This window comes from Pituophis catenifer, unplaced genomic scaffold, assembly GCF_029215685.1.
Source record: "Pituophis catenifer annectens isolate HBS135680 unplaced genomic scaffold, rPitCat1.0.hap2 SCAF_3, whole genome shotgun sequence".
Classification (NCBI taxonomy): domain Eukaryota; kingdom Metazoa; phylum Chordata; class Lepidosauria; order Squamata; family Colubridae; genus Pituophis; species Pituophis catenifer.
In genome coordinates this window covers 108,737,391-108,763,860 of record NW_027256883.1, presented here as the reverse complement: position 1 = coordinate 108,763,860, position 26,470 = coordinate 108,737,391, and the positions used below count along the sequence as shown (strand labels likewise).

At 41.4% G+C, this 26,470-nt stretch overlaps 1 protein-coding gene across 2 annotated transcripts in view; it reads left to right on the top strand.

Moving 5' to 3' along the window:
• The window catches only part of ATF6 (activating transcription factor 6), a 93,235-nt gene that overhangs the window by 31,348 nt on the left and 35,417 nt on the right, over positions 1–26,470 (top strand). For both annotated transcript variants that reach the window (XM_070940915.1, XM_070940916.1), the window contains exons 11-14: positions 5,301–5,414; positions 6,603–6,705; positions 7,357–7,415; positions 8,169–8,283. In XM_070940915.1, the coding sequence (XP_070797016.1) occupies positions 5,301–5,414; positions 6,603–6,705; positions 7,357–7,415; positions 8,169–8,283 (391 nt within the window). The remainder of the gene's footprint in view (positions 1–5,300; positions 5,415–6,602; positions 6,706–7,356; positions 7,416–8,168; positions 8,284–26,470) is intronic.

The window sequence follows — 26,470 nt, the reverse complement described above, 5'->3', positions numbered from 1 at the left end:
GATGGTTCCGCCCCAGGCACCTGATGGAACCTGATAGATTCCAGATGGAGCCTGGGCCATTTCCTGAGGCTCTGACACACACCTCGACTAGGGACCTAGTGGCTGCCTGGGATAGGGCGGCCGCTGGAGCTCTGGATCGGGTCATGCCTGTGCGGCCTCTGACCTGGCGCCGATCTCACCTAGCTCCTTGGTTCACTGAGGAGCTGAGGGAGATGAAGCACTGGAAAAGACGCTTAGAGAGTAGTTGGAGGGCCAGTCTTTCTGAATCCGACCAGATACTGGTAAGATCTCATATTAAGAATTACCTAGTGGCAATAAAAGCAGCAAAATGTACATATTTTGCTGCTCTTACTACTTCATCAGATAATCGCCCGGCTGCTCTGTTTAGGGTGACCCACTCCCTGATCCACCAGGAAGTGCGGGAGGACCCCTTGGAGGGGAGAGCCGAGGATTTTGTTCAATATCTGTATGACAAAATCACTCAGATTCGGGAAGATCTGGACTCCGACTGGGTAGTTCCAGGGGGGTTGACTGAGGCAGGTCTTGAGAATGTTATCTGGGATGAGTTTGATCCTGTGACCCCTGATGACATGGACAGGATTCTGGGTGGACTGAACGCGACCACATGTTTATTGTACCTGTGCCCCTCCTGGTTAGTGCTGGCTTCCCGGGAGGTGATGTGAGGCTGGCTCCAGGGGATTATTAATGCTTCGTTGGGTGAGGGTGACGTCCCCGCCACCTTGAAAGAGGTGGTGGTGAGGCCTCTCCTCAAGAAGCCTTCCTGGACCCAGCAGTGTTGGCTAATTATCGTCCGGTCTCCAACCTTCATTTTGTTGCGAAGGTTGTTGAGAGTGTGGTTGCGCGACAGCTCCTCCAGTACCTGGATAAAACGACGTATCTGGATCCGTTCCAGTCGGGCTTCAGGCCTGGGTACAGCAGGGAAACGGCATTGGTCGCATTGGTTGATGATCTCTGGAGGGCTTGGGACAGGGGTTGTTCCTCTGTCCTGGTCCTATTAGACCTCTCAGCGGCTTTTGATACCATCGACCATGGTATCTTGCTGCACCGATTGGAAGAGTTAGGGATGCGGGGCACTGTATTACAGTGGTTCTCCTCCTTTCTGTCTGACCGGTTGCAGTCTGTGTTTGGCAGGGGGGCAGAGGTTGACCCCGAGGCCCCTCATATGTGGGGTGCCACAAGGGTCGGTCCTCTTGCCCCTTGTGTTCAACATTTATGTAAAGCGGCTGGGCGAGATCATCCGTGGTTTCGGGGTGAAGTACCACCAGTACGCTGATGACACCCAGCTGTACATCTCCACCCTGGACCACCCCAACGATGCCCTTGAAGTGATATCCCGGTGCCTGGAGGCCGTGCGGATCTGGATGGGGAGGAACAGGCTTAGGCTCAACCCATCCAAGACCAAGTGGCTCTGGTTTCCGACGTCCCAATATAGTCAGTTGATGCCATTGCTGACTATTGGGGGCAAATCGCTGGCCCCCACAGAGAGGGCTCGCAACTTGGGTGTCCTCCTGGATTCACGGCTGTCTTTAGAAGAGCATTTGACGGCCGTGACCGGGAGGATTTTTCATCAGGTTCGCCTGATTTGCCAGGTGCGTCCCTTTCTGGATCGGGACTCCCTACACACAGTCACTCATGCCATCGTCACTTCCCGCCTGGACTACTGCAATACTCTCTACATGGGGCTCCCCTTGAGGAGCACCCGGAGGCTCCAACTGGCGCAGAGTGTGGCCGTGCAGGTGGTTATGGGAGCAACATGGCGCTCCTGTGTGACACCTCTCCTGCGCGAGCTGCACTGGCTCCCGGTGGTCTTCCGAGTGCGCTTCAAGCTTTTGGTTACCACCTTTAGAGCGCTCCATGGCTTAGGACCTGGTTATTTACGGGACCGCCTACTACCACAAGCAACCTCCCACCGGCCAGTACGCTCTCATAGAGAGGGGCTCCTCTGGGTGCCGTCAGCTAAACAATGTCGATTGGCGGGCCCCAGGGGGAGGGCCTTCTCTATGGGGGCACCCACTATCTGAAACGAGCTCCCCCCAGAGATACGGAAGATCCCGGATCTACGCACTTTCTGCCGTGCTCTTAAGTTTCTTCTTTTCCAGCAAGCCGGCCTGGCCTAATTTTCTCCCCTGTTTTAAAATTCTTTTAAATCGAAATTTTAATCTGTTTTAAATTATTGGGATTTTTTAATTGTCTCAGGCTAAATTATTTAATCTGGTTTTAATTATGTCTTTTAACTTTTGTATCTATGTATTTTACTTTGTGCCTGTTCACCGCCCTGAGTCCTTCGGGAGTAGGGCAGTATATAAATCTAATAAAACAAATAAAACAAACATGTGTTCCTTTTCAATCCAGATGCATAATTGTATCCCCTTCCCTGTTGAAATCAATCCTATTTTTTTCAGGCCAATTCTTTCTTTTATTTTTTCTAAACTACTGTCTTATCTCAACAATATTACTCCCATCCCAGTTTGTGTCATTTCCAAATTTGATATGAAATCTCTTAATCGAGTCAGTGATAAAAATCCTAAACTCTTGAGACTTCACTCAGTACTTCCCTCCCAGCTGGGGAGGGGGGGCATGAATGAGCATTCTTTTGCTGTGGTAATTCAGTCAATGGTGAATCCATTTAACAGTGATATCAGCTGGTTCATATCTTATCATTTTCTGAAGGAAAATTTTTTTTTCAAGTTTTTTATTTTTTTATTTTTTTAAAACATATCACTGCATGAACAGTGTGGCATCTGAGTGTTTTACATTTTAGTACAAATAAAATAATATTAACCATGTTTACTACATTTGACAAGCTTATATAATTCTGGTAATAGTACACATATTTATGTTAAGTTATAATCTTTCATTGTTTAATTATTCAATATTTCAATACTGTATGTTATTTTTATGCCAATGACCATATTCTGGGTGTCATTCCTTTTACTACAAATAAAATATTATTAATCATATTTATTACATTTAGCAAGCTTATATGGTTCTAATAATAATACACATATTTATGTTAAATTATAATCTTCCATTATTTAATTATTCAATATTTCAATATGTTATATTTATGCCAATCATTATATTATTCAAGCATACTTGATAATACCATCATTCAAATTCTGATTTCCCCTCTTGTTATTACTTCACCTTATTATATAAAAATGTGTATTCCATTAATCCCCCCCTCTATTTTGCATCCCTATTCTAACACTTAATTATGCCACTATTATATTTAAAAATATTCCCTTTCTATCCATCGTCTCTTGCCCGCTTTAAAGCTTTAATTGTTCTTTTCTTAGTTTGCCTCCCATATTCCTCTCTTGGATCTTTGTCTGTATCTTGACCCATCATTTTAAACATTTCTCCCTTCTCTGCCCTATTCCATTGTCTAATTTTCAAATGATCTACTCTTGCCCCTATCTCTCTCCCAAAAAAAGCTTATTTCATCAGTCATTGTTGTTTTTGTGGTTATCTCCTTTTTGTCATCTCATTTTATTTGTTGGTTTTTCTATTCTGTTTTTTCATCTACTCTTTCAATTGGCTCCTCCTCTTCCTGGGCATCTTGGTCACTCCTTGTCCTTTGTATCATGTTTTCCAGCTCTCCATCTATGATCTGCATTTTATTCATAATCTCCTTGTAGCTTCTTGTCAAAGTATCCTTAATACTTTGAATTAACGATGCCGTTCCTCCCCAAATCCACTCTCTTCTTGCTGGTGGAGCATCTCGTTTAGTTTTATTTTGTCCCTCTTTTGTCCAATAATCCAAAAACCATATATTCAAACCTAAGGTCACTTCTCAAAAAGTTCAGTATTCATGAATCTTTATATCCCAAAGCGGATCGACCTGTTCCTCTGGAGAGTTCCAAGAATTTTTCCAGAACCTTCATAAGTCCCTCTATAAATTCAGTCTTGTGTTGATGTCTTCAGGGGTCACTTTAATAATAAAGTTGATGTCTTCAGGAGTCACTTTAATAATAGTTGTTATTATTATTCTCACATTTAAATCTCCAATAATCAAGTATTTCCAAGATTTTGGGAATGTGTTATGCCTTCCTTTTGTCAGCAGGTGGCACTCAAATTTCAGTATTAAGTTTTATCCAATTTTAATGGTAACAACCCAAAATATAAAGATATTAGTTTTTTAAGTAAATGGTTCCAGTATTTTAAAATGCCTATCCAAAACAACGCCTGTCCAATTTAAAAATCCAATTTTCTGTATTTTTAAAGGTTTTTGCCTTTCTCCCTTTGATTCTTTTTCCTTCAATTTTGAAATTCTTCTCAAAATGTTAAATCACTGCTTTTAAAAATAGAAGTGAGCCTCTCTTTTCCTGGATATTCTTTTGGGGTTGAGTTTTAAATAAAAAGGTGTCAGCACTTCAAGCTGCATTTACTCTAGTGCTGACATAAGGAGAAGCGGAGGCGTCTGGAAAGGGATGTTTGACTTTTCACCTACTTATTTTCCCTGGAGATAATATCCCCTAGGAGATGGGATGGGAGGGGGGAAATTCCTTTGAGCTGGAGCAGTAGATTAGGGGTAGAGTGACTTGGAAGATGGCCAATGAGTGCAGGGGAATGGGGAACGGAAAGAGAGAGTTTTGGGTCTGGAAGTCAGTGTTGGCTACGATGGAGTCTGAATTAGAATGTCGTGCTTAATAAATGAGAGTTTTTTTCATCAAAGACTTTGTTTGAAATGCAATTTATTTGAGACGACTCAAAACCTGACAAAAGGATTCTTCTCACCCAGTTCCAGACACTGTTCAACAACTCCGCTCCAGTACAGTTCTTAGATGTTTCTTGGCTGTCCCAGCTTCATGGCAGCCATCTTTAAGCTGCCTCTTCTCGCTGTGGCATAGAGGGGAAAAAAGCCTGGGGTTCAGCAGGAGAGTTGCGATCTCTTCCGTGACCTCTCAGGGCACCCCTCCTTAGGTTCACCGCCCCTACAAGGAGACTTTGGCTCCTCTTGGAGCCCACAGACACGGAGAACTCAGCACAGGGAATGTAGAGACCCATTCCCTGCATTTGATATTGACGCGACATCAGCCAGAAGTCGGAAGGAAAATATTATGAGGCACTCAGTCATATGTTTTTACTGAATGAACAAAAGATTTTGTATCCTGCTTGATTTTAATCTATTTTACCTTTACCTTTATTTCATTGGTTGAACTATTTTATTAGTTTCACAGATGCCATTCTCTTTTTTAATTTACTATTTGTCTGTATAATACATTTATTTTAAAATAGATGTACAATGTTAAATATTTTAAAAAATTATTTCCTAGATATAAGCCATCAGTTTCGGATAACAAAGCACTCATGGTAGTTACTGAGGAACCAATAATATATGTTCCTCCACCACCTTGCCAGCCATTTATCAACCGGACACAATCACTCAGGTAAAAATAGTAGAAATGTTAGTGCCAGATACGCATTAGGACCTAATGTTTGACTTCATCAGTATTCAATTCACTGGATGTATAAATAAAACTCACTGGTTAAAAGGAATATGTAAGTAAGAAGCTAAAAGAGCAACCTGGATAATTTTCCTATATTGGATTTATAAAAGAGACTTGTTAAAATTTTGAACAAAGAAAAAATGAAAAGAAATCAAGTTCTAGGGCATTATTTAAAGACATCAAGATTGTTAAAAGTAAAAGGAAGGAATATCAAGTTGGTTTATTGATCAAGGATAAAGTAGACATGTTGTTATCTCTGGTAATCTTTAATGGACTTTTGCTAATGAGGACTGAATAACAAGCATTTAAGGATTTGTTTATAGAAAGATGAGGTATGGGAAGAAGAGATCAGTGTTGTATTTTAAGAGAAGGAGATAAATTACTAAAATTATTTATCCTGTACTGTACTGTACTGTACTGTACTGTGATGAACGGAGAAGTCATTTCTTTATATATATCTTTAGTATATTCTTATTATTTCTTTTTTAATTTTATTTCTATTTTTTATTTTCTTTAGTATATTTTTATTGTTTCTTTCCTATTGTTACTTCTGCCTTCTGAACTTTGTATTTTTTTCTCTATTGTATTTTTCTTAGTTTTCATTTTTATTTTTTTAATTGTAATATTGAATAAAACTACCAAATAAAAAGTGTCCTCTCATGCATTTTATGCATTTCAAATAAATTCTGTAACATTGACAGAATATTAGTCAACACTATGAGTTACGATAGCAATTTATTGGAAGGTTTGTTGATGAGCTTGCAATTCCATGTCCATTTCAGTGCCATAGCTAAAAGCAAATGTGTTTTATAGGCATCTGTACTGGAGTTCATGTAGTATATTCCCAATATCATTTAGGAATAAGCAAATTTACTTTCTTACATCTTACCAATCTTCATCTATCCTAAGCAGGCACAAACTGATTGGGAGATCCAAATGCAAATATTGAAATCTGATGTAGATAAAATGAGACATTATTTCTGAGATTCTTCTTTGAGAGCATAAACAAGGCCAACCTGAATATGAGTTCAAAATCAGTGCTTTTAAGTTCTTATGGAGAAGGTTGTCCTTGAAGATATTTTTTCAGTCCTATGATTATTTTGTTTAATTTTCATGTTATATGAACAGGTTAAGTCATGAACTAAGAGGTTGGGTACATAGACATGAAGCAGAAAGAACAAGATCAAGAAGGATGTCAAATAATCAGCAGCAAAAAGAGCAGACTGTCCAGGTAGGTTTGTGGAATCACTTATATTTTGTGGCAACAGTAGAAGAGAAGGAGGAAAAATAAGATCCTCAAGCCCAGAAGTTCAAAAGACAGAATTGTGTGTTCCGGGGATTGAACAAAATTCTGATACATCTCAGTGTTAATGTTTGAACTTAAGTATCATGTGAGATACTTACATTGGTAGTTTGAATTGTTTTGGGAGACATCTGAAAATGCCTTGCATTTTAAAAATATATATACTTAATTATAATTTTTCCTGCATATTTGTATATCTACTATAGAACTTTAGTAATGCTATATCACAGTTGTCTTTAAGTGATACTTAGTTTTTATATTTAATTTGGTATAAGTTTTTATTTATTTATTTATTTATATGCCACCCTTCTCTGGAGACTCAGGGCGGCTTACAAGGCGTTAAGCAATAGCCTTCATACTTTTGTATATTTTATACAAAGTCAGCTTATTGCCCCCACAAACCGGGTCCTCATTTTACCTACCTTAGAAAGGATGGAAGGCTGAGTCAACCTTGAGCTTGGTGAGAATTGAACTCGCAGTAATTGCAGGCAGCTGGAAGCTAAATACTACCTTTAACAGTAGCATTAGTCTGCTGCGCCACTCAAGTTATTTCCTTGTTCATTTTTTTCCTATCCCCAGAGTGCTTCAGGAAAAAATTCTGAACTAATGACTCTTCCCTATACAGACAACAGTGTTGGGTAAGTCAAAATAGAATCTTCTCATCAGCATAATATTATATAGTTTAAAATGTTCCCTTATGTAGGAAATATTTAATAGTTTTACTGAAAAGAGCCAGATAATTTTATTGGCAATCCCCTGTTAACCCAGTTTTCATTCAAACTTTTTAAGGATTCATCTAGTCAAGTATTCCATTTCCTACAGTGGCCAGATATATTTTTCTAGAAAATTCACAAATGTACACAAGAGCATCAATATTTCCCTTTCATTAGTTCTGCTACCCAGGGTACAGAAAATATTGAATATGTCTGATACCCGAGGCCTAACCTGTCACACATGAGCAATTTTTCCTACTTTTTCTACTCTGAAACAATTGTCTTGCTGGAATTGGCATATAAATTCTTTGCTGCCTATCAGAACTAAAACCTCATTCGTATTATCGTTACTTAACTATACATTGTGATTCCATATTTTGTAGTCAGCAGAAGATGGCTTCTCCCACACCTCTTTCTGCACTTATCTGTGTACTAACTGTATTTTTAGATTCTATAACACTGGTGGCATGTATATACTTTCATTAAAAGAAAAAGGTAACTATTATGATACTGTGTACTAATTTCTGGCTTTGTACAGTGATATTACAAAAGCAGTAAAGCATGCTATTCCTGATAATTTGGAGAGCAAATGATGCTATTGGATGCTTGGTTTATTTTATGATACATTCAGATGTTTTATGTATGCTAGTTCCAATAGTATCTTCTCATCTATTTCAGTGGGAATTCAGGAAGTGAGCTACAGGTTTATTATGCTTCGCCACGAAATTATCAAGATTTTTTTGATGCGATTCACAGAAGGGGAGATACATTCTATGTGGTGTCATTCCGTAGGGTAAGTATATTATAATGTTCAGCAATTACAAACGTGGAAAGATTGTCCTTTTTTATAACATTCTATCCAAGAATTGTTGAGAATTGTTGTTTTTTGATAAGGCTAGTGTATCTTTTAAGTATTCTCAACATATAATCCCTGAGCTTTCTTAAGAAAGAAATTGTAAAATCTTGATTGTGAAATTATATTACAACCTGTTATAAAAGTGTTTCCCTATGAAGAAGCAAAAAAAATGTATCCCCATGAATTTGATCAGAATTTATTGTTCCCTTAAGAAAAATGAGGACCATTATTCTTTACTGGGAGAAGAAGAGAAAATGAGCGTAAATGAGATTTATACCTGAAAAATATCAGTACATATCCAGAAAATGAAATCATATAGTTTTCTCTTGTGCAAATGGGTCTGTTTTGGTCAGGTGTTTTTTCTTCATTGATGCTAAACAAATAAATTTATTGGCATCACATCTTCTAGGTATTTGCAGTGGTTTTGCTTCAGGAATCACGGACAGCAGTTCTTTTTTCAGCAGAATATAATGGAATAGGGAGTGAAAATATAATCAGGGTCTTGACAGTTTATAGAAACCAATTTGTATGTGAGAGGACAGCCATGGGAAACATCTATTTTTATATTATACCTCCCATCCTAGTAATACTTCCCAGAATGGAAGGTGAGTTTTAGTAAACAACTTTTTAAAAATTTATCCTATTTTGTTTCTTGGAAATGATCAATGAGAAATGAAGTGTATGTTTAATTATCAAAAGGATAAAAGGATATATTTACATTGTGGAGTTATCCCCATATCTATCAGCAGATGGAGATAATGTTTAACTTTATTTTAAGAAAGTTGTTTTTCAAACATTCTACTCCAAGAGTTGATATTTTTCTCAGTTTGTCTGCTGAGGAATCTTTGTATATTATTATGGATTCTGGAAAATATTCTAATATGCTCATTGTTGTCCCATGTATGTAATTTCTGTTGGTTCTCTTTTCATCTGATAAATGCATGTTGCAGTAAAAAAATGGTAAAAAATGAGAGAGCTTTTAGGAAAACTTATCCTACATTATTATCATTTGTAGCAACTCTTGTACTTTCTCACAATGATTGATTAGCCCTTTAATCTCACTGTTCCGAAAAAGATTCTTGAATGAATGGTGGCATCGTGGATAAGCCATACAGATAGTTTCTTTGGATGTTGAGGATGATCAGCACCATTATCACTGGCACTGTATTAAATTTATTTTTCACTTTTCTTCTGGGAGACCCAGAGGTGGGATTCTGTATTACAGTACTTCCACTTGCCTGAGCAACCTGGTCTTAGGGCATCGTTACTTAGCCTTCAGCAATGAGGGTTTTCAGACCTCTATTTGCCGTGTTTTTAACTCGAAGGCAGAAAGACCATAGATTTGAAGGAAAGCTGCCATTTGCTGCAGGTAATACTAAGCTAGAGGCAGTTTGGTGAAGTGTTAAAACATCAGCCTGGAAACAGGAAGATCGTAAGTTTGAGACACATATCTTAGTCACAAACCCTACTGAATGACCTTGGACCAATGACTCTCTCAGCCTTAGGAACGAGCCAATGACAAACCATTTTGAAAATCTTGCCAAGAAAACTGCAGGGACTTGTCTAGGTAGTTGCTGGAGTCAAAAACTGATTTGAAGGCATTTAAACTAAAATACTAAGCTAGGTGGACATCATCTCTGTGATTGGTGGTCTGGTGTTTGTGGCTGGGTCTCTTCTGTATGCACATTTCCATTTCTAATCCCTGTGACTTTAAACCAAGGAAGCTTTGTGAGTCCTCTACCACTGTTGAATAGAGTAAAGGACTAAATATAGTAAATCAACTGGGACTCCAGGAAAAAACAAAATTCTTCTATTCAATAAATGAGACAACAAAGGATAGGGTTACAATTCGATTCTAATTAAAGGATAAAGTATGCCCTTTAGAGATCCTTTGTCTTGAATTTTTCAAGAACAGAGAAAACAAGTATTCGCTTTAACTAAGAGCATCTGTTTCTTTTCAAAAATAATCAATAAATGGAATATTGAAATAGATGTTTTAGCAATAGTCTTCATTTTGCTTTTATGCGGTATATAAATTATACATTTTAATAGGCTGTTTGAAGTTGCATATTGTGGAATATTTCATCAGTGTCTTAATATAAAGTTAATATTCAGCCTATTTCAATGTTTGTTTGATATTTAGTAAATGATAAAAATCCTTTTTATAGAATTGTAGAAGTGGAAGGGAACCATTTAGCCTTTTGAGTCCAAACCCTTGCTCAGTCTAGGAATCCAATGAAAAATGTGCTATAATACCCTGTTTTCCCGAAAATAAGACATCTGAGCACATAGCAATAAGGCCAAGCTCTTATTTCAGAGTTCAAAAAATATAAGACAGGGTCTTATTTTGGGGAAAACACGGTACATTTAGTAAAGGGACATTATCGCTGATTCCACTGTCAAATTGTTGTTCTTATTAGAATGTTTATAATATAATATAAAACTTCTTCTTTTCTCTGATTTTAAAGTATGTGTAGAATTACATTAACTTCCCAAACGGTAAAGGATGTGGTCATACTTAGTATCTATATTTTACTATACATATGCAGGCATATATAATCAATCAATCAAATCTTTATTATGCTCATAGATCAGTATAAATTCACTTAATTTTACTATAAGTAAAAATTCACTAGTGTGTCCAAACTCAGTGTTTTTAGTTAGTATGTTTATATTTTGAGACCCAGACAGAATTAGTTGTTTTTTATGACTGAAATGTATGCATGTGCATGTAGGTACTGTATGTAGGTAGGGCTTACTTAGGATTTTACTTAGTCTGGCACATATAGTTGGAATTTTGAAATTATGTATGTTTTGAGCACTCTCAAAATGACTGATGAGGAGAAAGGATTACCATGACAGACATGGCCAGTTACAAAACATACATTTATTAAAATATAAATGAGGAACTTTTTGCCTGCTGTTTCTTCTCGTTCCTCCAAGATTTTTCCTACCACTCCCAGTTTAAAGTTAGATAAAATCTCTTTCATCTTGAGCTTCATTTCTGATGATTTGAAAGATATATTTATCCATCAAATCTTCATTATGACCAAAAGATTAGCATAATGAGGGTGTGTATAATCAATTAAAAAGGATAAAAAATACATCTGAGTCTAAAAAAAATTATAAAAAGCTAAAACCTATAAAACAAATAAATATAAAAAAACAAAAATCCAGAAGGAATCTAAAAAGGGGGGGGTGGGATTAGATGGGTGTAGGGAGAGTGTAAATGTTAGTATATCACAATATAGGCACTCTAGAATGACAAACTAGATGCTCATTAAGACTACCTTATAGCACAGATCATCACTTGATGGATTTTAAATGTTACTGCGCAGAACCTGGCAACATGATAGCTTGTAACCCGGTTAGTATCTGAAAGCAGTAGAGACTGTAAAATTGTCCTGTGCACCCTAGATGTTTATGCAGTAATGACGAGATGAAGCTAGTATGAATATGTTTGTAATACAGACACTGGGAGAGTACATGCTCTGTTGTTTCTGTATGACAGTGTCCAGAAGCATTGTCTCTCCTGGTAGGAAATCTTCCTGTATTGGAGGACAGCAGAGGAAAGGGCATGGCATCATGCCAGAATAAAGCTCCACCAGGACTACTTCAAGATTAGTTAAGTATAACATAGGAGAGGCAGAGTACCCGTTGGGTTGGTTCACTGACAATAAACATTGGGGACCTGGCTAGGTCCAGTTGGCACTCTTGTGTTTGTTATGTGCTATTGAATGAGTGCTTTGGCCTAATTATATTCCATGCTGAGTAAAAGACCTGGAGAAAAATCCAAGGGTAAGATTTTACTTGCTGCTGCCTTTTCCCATGTGGACTGAAAAGCATCTTTCATAGTTAAATTGTATTTATGCAATTTTCTTGAAAACACTTAAGAAGTGATTTGCTATTGCCAGAAAAAGAGAGAGAGGGAGAGAGAGAAACTTTCCAGGTTCCAGTCCTTTTGAGGATAAAAGAAGGACTTACATGTGTTGCCTCTGATTCACTGAAAGAACAGAATAATATTTCCTTATTGATCACATTTTATTGTGATTATTATATTTGAGTTTTGTAGTAAAAACAAAAAAAGAAGTGTTATCAGTTTTCTTGGGGGGGGATTTGTTTATTCATTTATTCTCTGTTGTTATTTTTATAAATAAGGCACCAAGCATACTTTCTCCTTCTATTTTCACAACAACAACCCATGAGATGGGTTGGGCTGAGGGAGAGTGACTGGCCCAAAGTCACCCAGATGTTTTCCATGCCTCAAACAGGACTAGAACTCACAGCCTCCTGGTGTTTAAGCCAATACCTACCTTCATCCTGCAACTCAGGAAAAATCAGTATGTGTACTGCAAGGTTCATTTTTGCAATTCTGAATGGCTACGTGGAATCTACTTGGAATTCGTTTTTGTTAGTTGCGTCCAACCCATCGTGACCCCATGGACAATGTTCCTCCAGGCCTTCCTGTCCTCTACCCTTCTCTGGAGTCCATTTAAACTCACAACTACTGCTTCAGTGACTCCATCCAGCCACCGAATTAAAGAGGCCAAATATGTAACTTCAAAGAGTCCATCTTCTCTCTTCTACTGTCTCTCATTGAGCCTTAATTTTGGTTTAAATAGAGTTGGTAAAACTAGAATATGTAAGAATAATAAAAAAGTTAATCTTTTTCCAAATCTTAGTTCCAAAACTATGCCCTCATTATAAAATGAAGGTTGTTTAGAACAGGAGAGAACATTGATGAAGAGTTATGCTGCTTTTCCGACAACGTAAGATTATTCTTTTCCTCCCAATCAGAAGCAAATCAGTCTCTTGAACTGATTTTCTGCCTTGAATTTATAAGTCCACAATTGTACTTTGGGTTATTTCCAGCTGCATTTTATTTCTCTCCAAAGTGCGCAATTGCAATTACTGATTTTATTGCATTGGCGTTAAATGCCCTTAACGCCAGGCAAGTTCCATTGATGCACTAGACTTCTCTGTCATATAACTGTTTTTTTTCAGAGATAATTCCATACAGATGAAGCCTTTTTCCTTCCTTGGCTCTATCTGTTTAGCCAAGTTTGCAATTATACAACAATGTCTAGTGTGTTTTAAAGTCCAGGTGCAACAACAGTGAAATATCAGATGCCAATAGATCACAGCACCACCTTTTGGTTAAGAATCATAGTAGCTCTGCTGATATTTAACATTCCTGTACTGTAATTAGTTAGAAGTTTTTTCTTCTATTATTTATGCAGAGACTATAAAGCACATTTATAAGAAACTATTTCTAGACTGGAAAGAAGACTGAACTGCTTCAGAAATAAAGCACCATGTTTCTTTGTAACGGATTCTACCTAATTCTAAATTTTAAACATGTAAAATAATATGGGTGACATAAAATTCGTATGGGGATAAACAAAAGAATATGCTCTTAGAATGTAAAATAGTAGTAGTAATTGTTTCCCTTGCTTTGCATCTGACACAGTGGTGGGTTGCTACCGGTTTGCCCCGGATCAGGCGAACCGGTAGCAGCAGTGGTGGGAGGCTGTGCCCACCCCCCCAGACGCTTCTGGGCATGCACAGAAGTGTCACCTGCATGCCCGCGCCCACGAGCAAACCAGTAGTGACAGGTTTTGAAACCCACCCCTGATATGACAGGTAGTAACTGCAAATAATAAAATATTATCTTTTCAGATTAAGTATTCTATGCCATTTTAAATTAATATGAGCAGAAATCTCTTTTCTATCCAGAAGATTACTTTCGGAATAGTAATCCTCTGGCTTTCATATCTGCATACTAGAGATCTTCATGATGGGAAACACTATTATTCTTGATGGATTACTGGGCAGCATAGACATTGGCAATTTATTATTAGGTGCTTTAAAATTCTATGGCTAAATATTTAAAAATTTGCATACAGTGATCCCACATATTTATTTTCTGCCCCTCTTTCTCTGGATATAGATATATATGGAACCTCAGAAAATTGCATGAGAATGCTCATGTGATTTTGAGGGCCAGAGACTATGCAAGAGCAAGACCTTCTTGTGCAACTTCCAGAGTTTCTGAAAGGCCTGGCATGTCACAAAAAATGGCATGGTATCTCACCTGTGATACACATATTATAGGTTCACCATCACTACCCTAGACCTTAGGATAGTGCATTTGGATATTTTCTTACCATGTTCCAAGTAGAAAGTTGGTTTCGGGATTGTACATGAACTTCAGGACTGTTATTTTTCTTTATATTTTCCTTTTCCTGTGTCCTTTATTTTTACAGAAAGAGTAAAATGTGTGAGATGCCAGAATTTAAAATGAAGTGGTATTCAGATATTGTAAGTTTTCTGTCTTTTGCCACTTCCTTCCAGTTTTTGACTCAATTTGAAAGAAAAGTCTCTTGCCAAATGCTATGCTGAGCCCCTTTAGGCTTCAGTTTAAACTTGGGGTCTGAATTCTGTATTGTAAATTCTTATCATAAGCAACCACTCAAGAAATGTACAAAACAACTAGGAAAAGGTTCACACAGTTTTGTCTAGGATTGTTAGAGAGAAGCAATCTAATATATTACAGTGTAATTATGGACGAGACAGTGCCTGCTACAATGCTTAAATAAGAAGGCTGTGTTTCTGTTTCTTCATTGTTATAGAAACAAAGAGTAGAAAAACAGTGTGGGTAGATAGCTATGGAACTGGAACATCAGCACTGTAGAAAGTCATATCTGAAAAATAAATTTAATGAACCTGGGAAAATGTGAAACTTTTAATAGAAACTATGTTGTGTTCCAAATTCTGTAAGCAATAACCTATCATACTGAGAACTTATTTAAGAGCTTTTTTTAAAAAAAACATAAAAATGCTGAGACTTTGATTCTGTTTGTTTGATTATGTTGTCAGAAAAATATAAATTAGATCTTTAGACCAGTGTTTCTCAACCTTGGAAGCTTGAAGATGGGTGCACTTCAACTCCCAGAATCTCCCAGTGTTGAGAAACACTGCTTTAGACCAAGAAGAATGGATATGAAATTTCCCATAGCCATGATTCTTGCTCTCTATTGGCTTTTTACTTGCAAAAACAAAAACAAAATCCTGAAATTTTTTTTGGAGCCTATGACTATGAATCCCAGTAAACTGCATAGATTTCCTATTCCAAAATTCTTTAGTTTAGGTTCATTTAGGTTCTATGTCAGAAGGTAAGTCATCAAAATCTCTTCTTTGGGATAAGTATTACTTAATAGTTGAGCAGTCATAGCTGATTTGTGTATCGGTAAAATTGTTATATTTAGGCTGTGATTGAAATTCCCTGCTCTACTATTTTGGCAAATATGAATTTGTTGATACTGCATAGAAGGGAAAATATTTTTATTTTTTTCTATTTTTGTGTTATTTTTTTTAGCATAACTAATAACTGAATATTGCTAGCATTAAAAAAGTAAAAACTTCGTTTCCTGGGTTTTTAAGGACCCAGTACTAAGTTCTAACTACTATTTTAAATGGCATGGTCATGTTGCAATTTGAATTTATGAAAAGCTATCATTTTTGGATCAAAAAAATTTCTGATATTGTGGGTGGAAATTCCCTAATCCAGTTCTTCCCAAATAGACACGTAGACTCCAAGAATTCTCAACCATGATCATGCTTGCTAAGTAATCCTGAAAATTGAAGTCTACAAATCTGTAAGGCACCCCATTGGGTAAGGCGCCCCAATCTCTGTTGAAGAAAAAATAGAACGAACGAACAGGAAGCTTGGCAGAGTTGGCATACTTTCATAAATCGAATAATTGCTGATACTTCATTAATTTGCTACTGCCATATTTGTACATGAATAATAAAACTATAATCATTTCAGAAGCAGAATTAGGGACCTAGGGGATATATGGTGTCTGTTTTCCACTTAAGGTGCCTCTCTGTTGACACATTAAAAAAATAATCACAATATCCTGAAGAGCTTGAGTAGATCTTAGCTCAATTGAAAATAAAATAGATTTCTCCTGTTTTGTTGCAAGAAATTCTTTGCTGTTTTCTGATTTGTTGTCACATAATGGAAGTTGGTGTTCCCTTTCACCTGCGATTATAAAATTATGTGGATTAATTACATATTTAACTAGCCCCTTGGAAGCAGCTGAAATCATTCTGGAAATAGAAAAGGCCCTAAAATATGTCATTGTGAAAGCCTGGACTCCTGGTTAGCCACAGAAGAAGGCATTTTCAGTACACATGGAGCCTTTCAGCTCTGACCTTGGGGTTGTATATTTATTTGATTTATATCTCACATTTCTACAAGGCTATGAGAAAAGCAAAATAAAAAATAGGATATAAACATTGAAAAACATAAATTGAAGTTACCGGTAATAGTAAAATTGTACACTAAAATCATACAGTATAATAGTTAAACGTTTGCTAATCTCTATAATCTCTATAAAAGAGATTCTTTTATAGATTCTTTATAGATTTTCTATATGCCAACTGAGTGAAGGAAGTTCTATAGCTTGGGAGAAGGATGTTCTGTAAACTTCTCCTACATTTTGGATTGTGATTCAGGGCTTGGAAGAGAATTTCCATCACAATGATAATTGCCCACTGAGATTTTCGTAGGGATGGCTTTTCACATTGTTTGACACATGTAGAAGCTGAATTTGTTTTGCTTTTGACTAGGTTTTGATTGGTATCATTTGGAAGAAACAGGAAACAAGAAAGTGTCCTGGTTTAAGAAATAGAAACCATACATTTATGCAAGCAGAAATTTTAAAGTGCTTAAAGTCTTTATGAATCCCTCAATATACATGCTATGCTTATCCTTGATTGATGATTGATTATGTGCCGTCATGACTCTTAATGACCACATAGTTTTTCACCATGACAATCTATCCCTAGCCTAGTCTTTCAGATCTTCCAATGGTGCTCCTGTTGCCACTGTACTGAGTGCATTCATTTTGCTGCTGGTCATCCGCTGCTCTTTTCTTTCACCTTTCCCATCATTAAAGCCTTCTCCAGGGAGATAGATCTTCACATAATGAGCCTGAAATATGATACTTTGAGTGCCAGTTTGCAGTGATTAAGGTGCTGGCCTAGAAGTCAAGACTGTCAGCCCTAGGCTTTCCTTCAGTACAAAAGCCAACTGGATGACTTTGAGCCAGTCACTCTCTCTCTCAGCCTAACCCTCCGCACAGGATTGTTTTGTTGTAGGGGAAAATAAGAGGCAGAAATAGTAAGTATGCTCCCTGCCTTGAGTGGTCATTTTGTGCCTCAGCTGAGAACTCTGGATTAATTGGTTTGATGATTAATTTTTATGATTAATTTGCTTGGTTTTTCGGCCGTCCAACAGTATTATAGCCATTCTAAATCTGGCATCCACCAGACAGGTTAAGAATATATTTCTCATAAATCATATGAAAACATTCAGTCATGCTGATTGAGAGTTATGGAAGTTGTCAGCTTCAATACATTTAAAAAACAAGTTAGGGGATTATAGTATTCCTACTCAAAAGTACAGAGCCTGGGAGGATTGTTTTGTAGTGAGGTAAAAACATTTGGGATTAGAAGTACTTACCTCCAAAATTTTCAGATTTGTTTATAAAGTGAATAGAATTATATGGATTTTTTTTTTTTTACAAAAAATGAAAAGGTATTTGTGAATCTGCATTTAAATAATATCTGAGGAACAGAATAGTTAGCACAATAGGACTAGAAATAATGCTAGAAAATAATGCTAGTGCTAGAAATAATGGAGAGGGAGAATACATGGAAACTGAATAATATGAAATATTGTTGAACAATCTATGTAATGCAAAGAAAGTTGATTTCATAAGTACTGGCACAGAGAGCTTTCACTTGGCTTCCCCATAATCTGGAAGAGAAAATATCTAATCTCTAGAGTGGGTAAATTCCTTGCTAATGAAGTCAAACTTCCCGACTAGCTCCCTTTGTGCCCTCTTTTCATGCATACTTCTTCAAAACATATTTTTCACAAGACCTCATAGATAAGATGTAGATAACTTTGAAACTAAGCTGAAAATCTGAAATTCTAGAATTTTTTTTGTTGTCTTTTCTGTCCATCTACACAAATGTGAAATGTGATGTTAATGCAACTTCCAACTTCAATAAGTTGAAGTTGAATAAGTTTACGGAGACCTGGTTGGGCCAGGGGGGGGTTCCCTCTCGTTGAAATGTGTCCGCCAGACTTCCACGCATTCCATCAGCCGAGACCACAGGGTAGGGGCAGGGGGGGAGGTGGCGGTTGTTATAAAAGAGGGTCTTGGTCCGAGGGAGGCCACTGTTCCTCAGATTGCCAGATGTGAGTCCCTCCTGGTGAAGTGGGGTCACGGGGTGCAGATGGGCCTGCTGGTTACGTACCTGGCTCCCTGCCGCGTGGCGGCGGCCCTGCCTGAACTGCTCAACGTGATAGCCGGGGTGGCGGTTGATACCCCCAGACTTATGGTCATGGGGGATTTCAATTTGCCATCCATCGGTGAAACGTCTGAGGCAGCTCGGGAGTTCATGGCTTCCATGGCAGCTATGGACCTGACCCAGTTAGTTCATGGCCCTACTCACACGGGGGGACACACTCTGGACTTGGTTTTTGTCTCTGGTCAGTGGTTGAGTGGCCTTGATACAGGGGATATAGTCATCGAACCCTTGTCATGCTCTGACCACTCGCTCCTTCAACTGGACTTTCTAACCGCTGCACCCCGCCGCAGGGAGGCGGGACCGACCAGGTGGTTCCGCCCCAGGCGCCTGATGGACCCTGATAGGTTCCAGATGGAGCTTGGGCCATTTCCTGAGACTCTGGCTCATGACTCGGCTGAGGACCTGGTGGCCCCCTGGGATAGTGCGGCTGCCGGGGCCTTGGACCGTGTCGTGCCTTTGCGGCCTCTGACCCGGCACTGAACTCACCTAGCTCCTTGGTTCTCCGAGGAGCTTAGGGAGATGAAGCGCCGGAAAAGACGCCTGGAGAGTAGTTGGAGGACCAGCCGCTCTGAATCCGACCGAACACTGGTGAGGTCTCATATTAAGACCTACCTAGTGGCAATAAAAGCGGCGAAATCTAGCTATTTTGCCGCTCTTATTGCGTCATCAGATAATCGCCCGGCCGCCCTGTTTAGGGTGACCCGCTCCCTCCTCCATCTGGAGGTGCGGGATGACCCCTTGCAGGGCCGAGCTGAGGACTTTGTGCAGTATCTGTATGACAAAATCGCTTAGATTCGGGAAGGGCTGGCCTCTGACTGGGTTTGTCCGGACGGGATGACTGAGGCAGGTCTTGAGAGTGTTATCTGGGGGGAGTTCGATCCTGTGACTCCCGAGGACATGGACAGGGTCCTGGGATGGCTGAACGCGACCACATGTTTATTGGACCTGTGTCCCTCCTGGTTGGTACTGGCTTCCCGGGAGGTGACACGAGGCTGGCTCCAGAAGATTGTTAACGCTTCTTTGAGTGAGGGGGTCCTGCCGGCTGCTTTGAAAGAAGCGGTTGTGAGGCCCCTTCTCAAGAAGCCCTCTCCGGCTGTTTTGGCTAACTATCGTCCAGTCTCCAACCTTCGCTTCGTTGCGAAGGTTGTTGAGAGTGTGGTAGCGCAACAGCTTCCCCGGTACCTGGATGAAGCTGTCTATCTAGACCCGCTCCAGTCCAGCTTCTGGCCTGGGCACAGCACGGAAACGGCATTGGTCGCGTTGGTGGATGATCTCTGGAGGGCTCGGGATAGGGGTTGCTCCTCTATCCTGGTCCTGTTAGACCTCTCAGAGGCTTTTGATACCATCGACCGTGGTATCATGTTGCACCGGTTGGGGGTGGGGGGCACTGTTCTGCGGTGGTTCTCCTCCTACCTCTCTGACCGGTCGCAATCTGTGTTGACGGGGGGGGCAGCGGTCGGCCCCGAGGCACCTTGCTTGTGGGGTGCCACAAGGGTCGGTCCTCTCGCCCCTTCTGTTCAACATTTATGTAAAGCCGCTGGGTGAGATCATCCGTGGCTTCGGGATGGAGTTCCATCAGTACGCTGATGACACCCAGCTGTACATCTCCACCCCAGGCCACCCCAACGGTGCCCTTGAAGTGATGTCCCAGTGCCTGGAGGCCGTGCGGGCCTGGATGGGAAGAAACAGGCTCCGACTCAACCCCTCCAAGACTGATGGCTGTGGCTTCCAGCGTCCCGATATAGCCAGCTGACGCCATCACTGGCTATTGGGGGCGAATCACTTGCCCCCACGGAGAGGGCTCGTAACTTGGGCGTCCTCCTGGATGCACGGCTGTCTTTAGAAGATCATTTGACGGCCGTGGCCAGGGGGGCTTTTTATCAGGTTCGCCTGATACGCCAGTTGCGCCCCTTTCTAGATCGGGACTCTCTACGCACAGTCACTCAGGCACTAGTCACTTCCCGCCTGGACTACTGCAACGCTCTCTACATGGGGCTCCCCCTGGGTTGCACCCGGAGGCTCCAGCTGGTCCAGAACGCAGCTGCGCGGGGGATTATGGGGGCGACGAGGCGCTCCCATGTGACACCTCTCCTGCGCGAGCTGCACTGACTCCTGGTGGTCTTCCGGGTGCGCTTCAAGGTGTTGGTGACCACCTTTAAAGCGCTCCATGGCTTAGGGCCGGGGCACTTACGAGACCGCCTTCTGCCACCAATAGCCTCCCACTGGCCAGTACGCTCGCACAGAGTGGGCCTCTTCAGGGTGCCGTCCGCCAGACAATGTCGGCTGACGACCCCCAGGGGGAGAGCCTTCTCTGTGACGGTGCCCACCCTCTGGAACAACCTCCCCCCAGAGTTACGTACAATAACAGACCTCCGGATTTTTCGTCGGGCCCTGAAAACCTATTTATTTCAACTACCTGGGCTGGCTTGAGTTAAATTTTAAATTGATTTTAAATTGGGTTGTTTTAATTTACGGCCAAAATATTTAATTATTTTAATACTGTTTTTTAAATTTTGTATGCTCTGTTTTTTACTTTGACTGTTCACCGCCCTGAGTCCTATTTGGAGAAGGGCGGTATAGAAATGGAAACAAATAAAAATAAATAAATAACAGGCTCAGACTCAACCTCTCCAAGACTGAGTGGCTGCGGCTCCCGGCGTCCCGATATAGTCAGTTGGCACTGTCACTGACTATCGGGGGCAAGTCATTGGCCCCCACGGAGAGGGCTCGCAACTTGGGCGTCCTCCTGGATACACGGCTGTCTTTAGAAGAACATGTGACAGCTGTGGCCAGGGGGGCTTTTTATCAGGTCCGCCTGATTCGCCAGTTGCGTCCCTTTCTGGATTGGGACTCCTTGCGCACGGTCACTCATGTCCTTATCACTTCCCGCCTGGACTACTGTAATGCTCTCTACATGGGGCTCCCCTTGAAGAGCACCCGGAGGCTCCAACTGGTCCAGAATGCAGCCGCGCGGGTGATTGTCGGAGCGACGTGGCGCTCCCATGTAACACTTCTCCTGTGCGAGCTGCACTGGCTCGTGGTGGTCTTCTGGGTGCACTTCAAGGTATTGGTTACCATCTTTAGAGCGCTCCATGGCTTAGGTCCTGAGTATCTACGAGACCGCCTTCTGCCACCAGTAGCCTCCCACTGGCCAGTACGCTCCCACAGAGGGGGGCTCCTCAGGGTGCCGTTGGTCAAACAATGTCGACTGACGGCCCCCAGGAGGAGAGCCTTCTCTGTGGGGGCACCTGCCCTTTGGAACGAGCTGCCCCGGAGATACGAAGGATCCCGGATCTACGCACCTTCCGCCGTGCCCTCAAAACTTTTCTATTCCAGCAAGTCGGGCTGGCGTAGCTCTTTTAATTGTTTGTAATTCATTTTTTTAAAAAAGGGTTTTTTTAAGTAATATGGGCCAAATTTGTTAAATATACTTTTAAATTATTTTAAATTTTATATTTTTATGTTTTTATTTTTGGCTATACACCGCCCTGAGTCCTTCGGGAGAAGGTTGGTATATAAATTTAAATAATAAATAAATAAATAATAGGAAGTGGCCAGTAGAAGATTTGGAAAAGCTGTCCTTAAACAGTTTGCCATTTTTTTCATTCATGCAGTCTTTATTGTGCCATCTCCTAATGCTAAAGGGAAATTATCAAGGGAAGCATCTGTCTTCCTAAATATGAAAGATGATTATGTGCCATCAAGTCATTTTCAACTTGACCCACATAGATAGATTTTCTCCATGATGATCTACTTAGGAGGAAGTCACTAAATACTTTTTGTGTCTTTTTGGTTATTTTTACTAACTAACTGATTCTGAAAAAGTTGTATCAAGCAATTTGGTGTTCAGAGTAGAGAAAAATAGGATGTCATATTGCAGCTGTATTAATTTATATGTAAGTGGTATCTTTGAGTCTCTGTCAAATTAAAGCAAACAGATGCATTTAAGTAACTGAATTTGTCAAAATAAAATATATTACTGTCTCCATAATTTTATGCATTTTGATGTGGCATATCTGATAGTTAATGTGGCCTAATACATATGGGTGAATTTAACTATCTGGAAAAAAAATTTGAATCCTTTCTTCCTCCATGGTTTTGGATTATAAGAAAAAAAACTCATATTTCATTGAGTTTCTCAATTATTGCCAAAGTAGTAAGAGAAAGAAAGTAAAGCATTATTAATTGGCAGTTTAGTATTTGAGATACAAAATACCTAAATTTATTGTTAATAATAGTAAGTTATATGGTAAAAATGGAAATATGAACCTTAAAAACCCACCATATGCTCTTTTCATGTGAAGTGTCATCCAAAGACAAAATAAATCAAAGCAAGTTAGACTCCAGAGCAGATGACTTTGTAGCTCTGAGCCAACACTTTTACTATGATGGAATGACAATCCAAGAGAAAGCTTAAAACTCAGTGCCTGGCATAATGGTTGGAAAACTATCTGACTGGAAAGATGATGTTGCCAAATTAGACTGTGCTCCAATTTTTGTCATGGCTATCCTCTAGTTCAGTAATCTTCTGAGCACAATGCTCTGTACATTCGAAATTCAGTTCAAGGCAGTATGTTTCTTTAATCAAGTTAAAGTACAGATTTTGTTAGCTGTTGAAGGATACTAGCAAAGGCTACACATTGTAGACTTATTTCCACAGTAGCATCTAAACAAGGAAGAGCAACAGACAGTTCCTATTAAGCAAAGCTCCACTAAATTTCATGCCACATTTGTTTTCAAGATTGGCACTCCTTCTTTTGATCATTTAGCTTCAAAGATTCTTGAGACTAAATACAGTAATCACTATTTTGTAGCATGGTGGGTTTTTTTTTTAATTAACCACATTTTTAGTTAAAATAACTCTTACATGCCATCTGGGAAGCTTAAGATAGCAATAGCAATAACACTTAGACTTATATACCGCTTCACAGTGCTTTACAGCCCTCTCTAAGTGGTTTACAGAATCAGCATATTGCCCCCAACAATCTGGGTCCTCATTTTACCAATCTCGGAAGGATGGAAAGCTGAGTCAACCTTGAGCCAGTGAGATGTCTGTTAATATAAATTAATTTATATTTATGCAATGTATAGATTGATGTACGTTGTAAGTTAAAATTAATTTATTTATTTATTTATTTATTTATTTAATTAAATTTTTATACCGCCCTTCTCCAAAATAGGACTCAGGGCGGTGCACAGCCAAGGTAAAAACAAGACATATATACAAACATGGTGAATCTAAAAAACTATTTAAAATAATTAAATATTTTGGCCGAATTAAAACCATTTCCAATTTAAAATCAATTTAAAAATTAAAAAATTTGGTCAAGCCAGCCCAGCTTGTTGGAATAAATAGGTTTTTAGGGCCCGACGAAAAATCCGGAGGTCTGTTATTATGCGTAATTCTGGGGGGAGGGTGTTCCAGAGGGTAGGCGCCACCACAGAGAAGGCTCTCCCCCTGGGGGTCGCCAGCCGACATTGCCTGGCGGACGGCACCCTGAGGAGGCCCACTCTGTGTGAGCGTACTGGCCGGTGGGAGGCTATTGGTGGCAGAAGGCGGTCTCGTAAGTACCCCGGCCCTAAGCCATGGAGCGCTTTAAAGGTGGTCACCAACACCTTGAAGCGCACCCGGAAGACCACCGGGAGCCAGTGCAGCTCGCGCAGGAGAGGTGTCACGTGGGAGCGCCTCGTCGCCCCCATGATCCCCCGCGCGGCCGCGTTCTGGACCAGCTGGAGCCTCCGGGTGCACCCCAGGGGGAGCCCCATGTAGAGAGCGTTGCAGTAGTCCAGGCGGGAGGTGACGAGTGCCTGAGTGACTGTGCGTAGGGAGTCCCGATCTAGAAAGGGACGCAACTGGCGTATCAGGCGAACCTGATAAAAAGCCCCCCTGGCCACGGCCGTCAAATGATCTTCCAAGGACAGCCGTGCGTCCAGGAGGACGCCCAAGTTGCGAGCCCTCTCCGTGGGGGCGAGTGATTCACCCCCAATAGTCAGCGATGGCGTCAGCTGGCTATATCGGGACGCCGGAAGCCACAGCCACTCGGTCTTGGAGGGGTTGAGTTGGAGCCTGTTTCTCCCCATCCAGGCCCGCACGGCCTCCAGGCACTGGGACAACACTTCAAGGGCATCATTGGGGTGGCCTGGGGTGGAGATATACAGCTGGGTGTCATCAGCGTATTGATGGAACTCCACCCCGAAGCCACGGATGATCTCACCCAGCGGCTTTACATAAATGTTGAACAGAAGGGGCGAGAGCACCGACCCTTGTGGCACCCCACAAGCAAGGTGCCTCGGGGTCGACCGCTGCCCCCCTGTCAACACAGATTGCGACCGGTCGGAGAGGTAGGAGGAGAACCACCGCAAAACGGTGCCTCCCACCCCCAACCCCGCCAACCGGTGCAACATGATACCATGGTCGATGGTATCAAAAGCCGCTGAGAGGTCTAACAGGACCAGGATAGAGGAATGACCCCTATCCCGGGCCCTCCAGAGATCATCCACCAATGCGACCAATGCCGTTTCCGTGCTGTGCCCAGGCCGGAAGCCGGACTGGAGCGGGTCTAGATAGACAGCTTCATCCAGGTACCGGGGAAGCTGTTGCGCCACCACACTCTCAACAACCTTCGCAACGAAGCGAAGGTTGGAGACTGGACGATAGTTAGCCAAAACAGCCGGATCCAGAGAGGGCTTCTTGAGGAGGGGCCTCACCACCGCTTCTTTCAAAGCGGCCGGCAGGACCCCCTCACCCAAAGAAGCGTTAACAATCATCTGGAGCCAGCCTCGCGTCACCTCCCGGGAGGCCAGTACCAACCAGGAGGGACACGGGTCCAATAAACATGTGGTCGCGTTCAGCCGTCCCAGGATCCTGTCCATGTCCTCGGGAGTCACAGGATCGAACTCCCCCCAGATAACACTCTCAAGACCTGCCTCAGTCATCCCGTCCGGACATACCCAGTCAGAGGCCAGCCCTTCTCGAATCTGAGCGATTTTGTCATACAGATATTGCACAAAATCCTCAGCTCGACCCTGCAAGGGGTCATCCCGCACTTCCAGATGGAGGAGGGAGCGGGTCACCCTAAACAGGGCGGCTGGGCGATTATCTGATGACGCGATAAGAGCGGCAAAATAGCTAGTTTTCGCCGCTTTTATCGCCACTAGGTAGGTCTTAATATGAGACCTCACCCGTGTTCGGTCAGATTCGGAGCGGCTGGTCCTCCAGCTACTCTCCAGGCGTCTTTTCCGGCGCTTCATCTCTCTAAGCTCCTCGGAGAACCAAGGAGCTAGGTGAGTTCGGTGCCGGGTCAGAGGCCGCAAAGGCACGACTCGGTCCAAGGCCCCGGCAGCCGCACTGTCCCAGGCGGCCACCAGGTCTTCCGCCGAGTCATGAGCCAGAATCTCAGGAAATGGCCCAAGCTCCATCTGGAACCTGTCTGGGTCCATCAGGCGCCTGGGGCGGAACCACCTTGTCGGTCCCGCCTCCCTGCGGCAGGGTGCAGCGGTTAGAAAGTCCAGTCGAAGGAGCGAGTGGTCAGACCATGACAAGGGTTCGATGGCTATATCCCCTATATCAAGGCCACTCAACCACTGACCAGAGACAAAAACTAAGTCCAGAGTGTGTCCCCCTGTGTGAGTGGGGTCATGAATTAACTGAGTAAGGTCCATGGCCGTCATGGAAGCCATGAACTCTCGAGCCACCTCAGACGTTTCACCGATGGATGGCAGGTTAAAGTCCCCC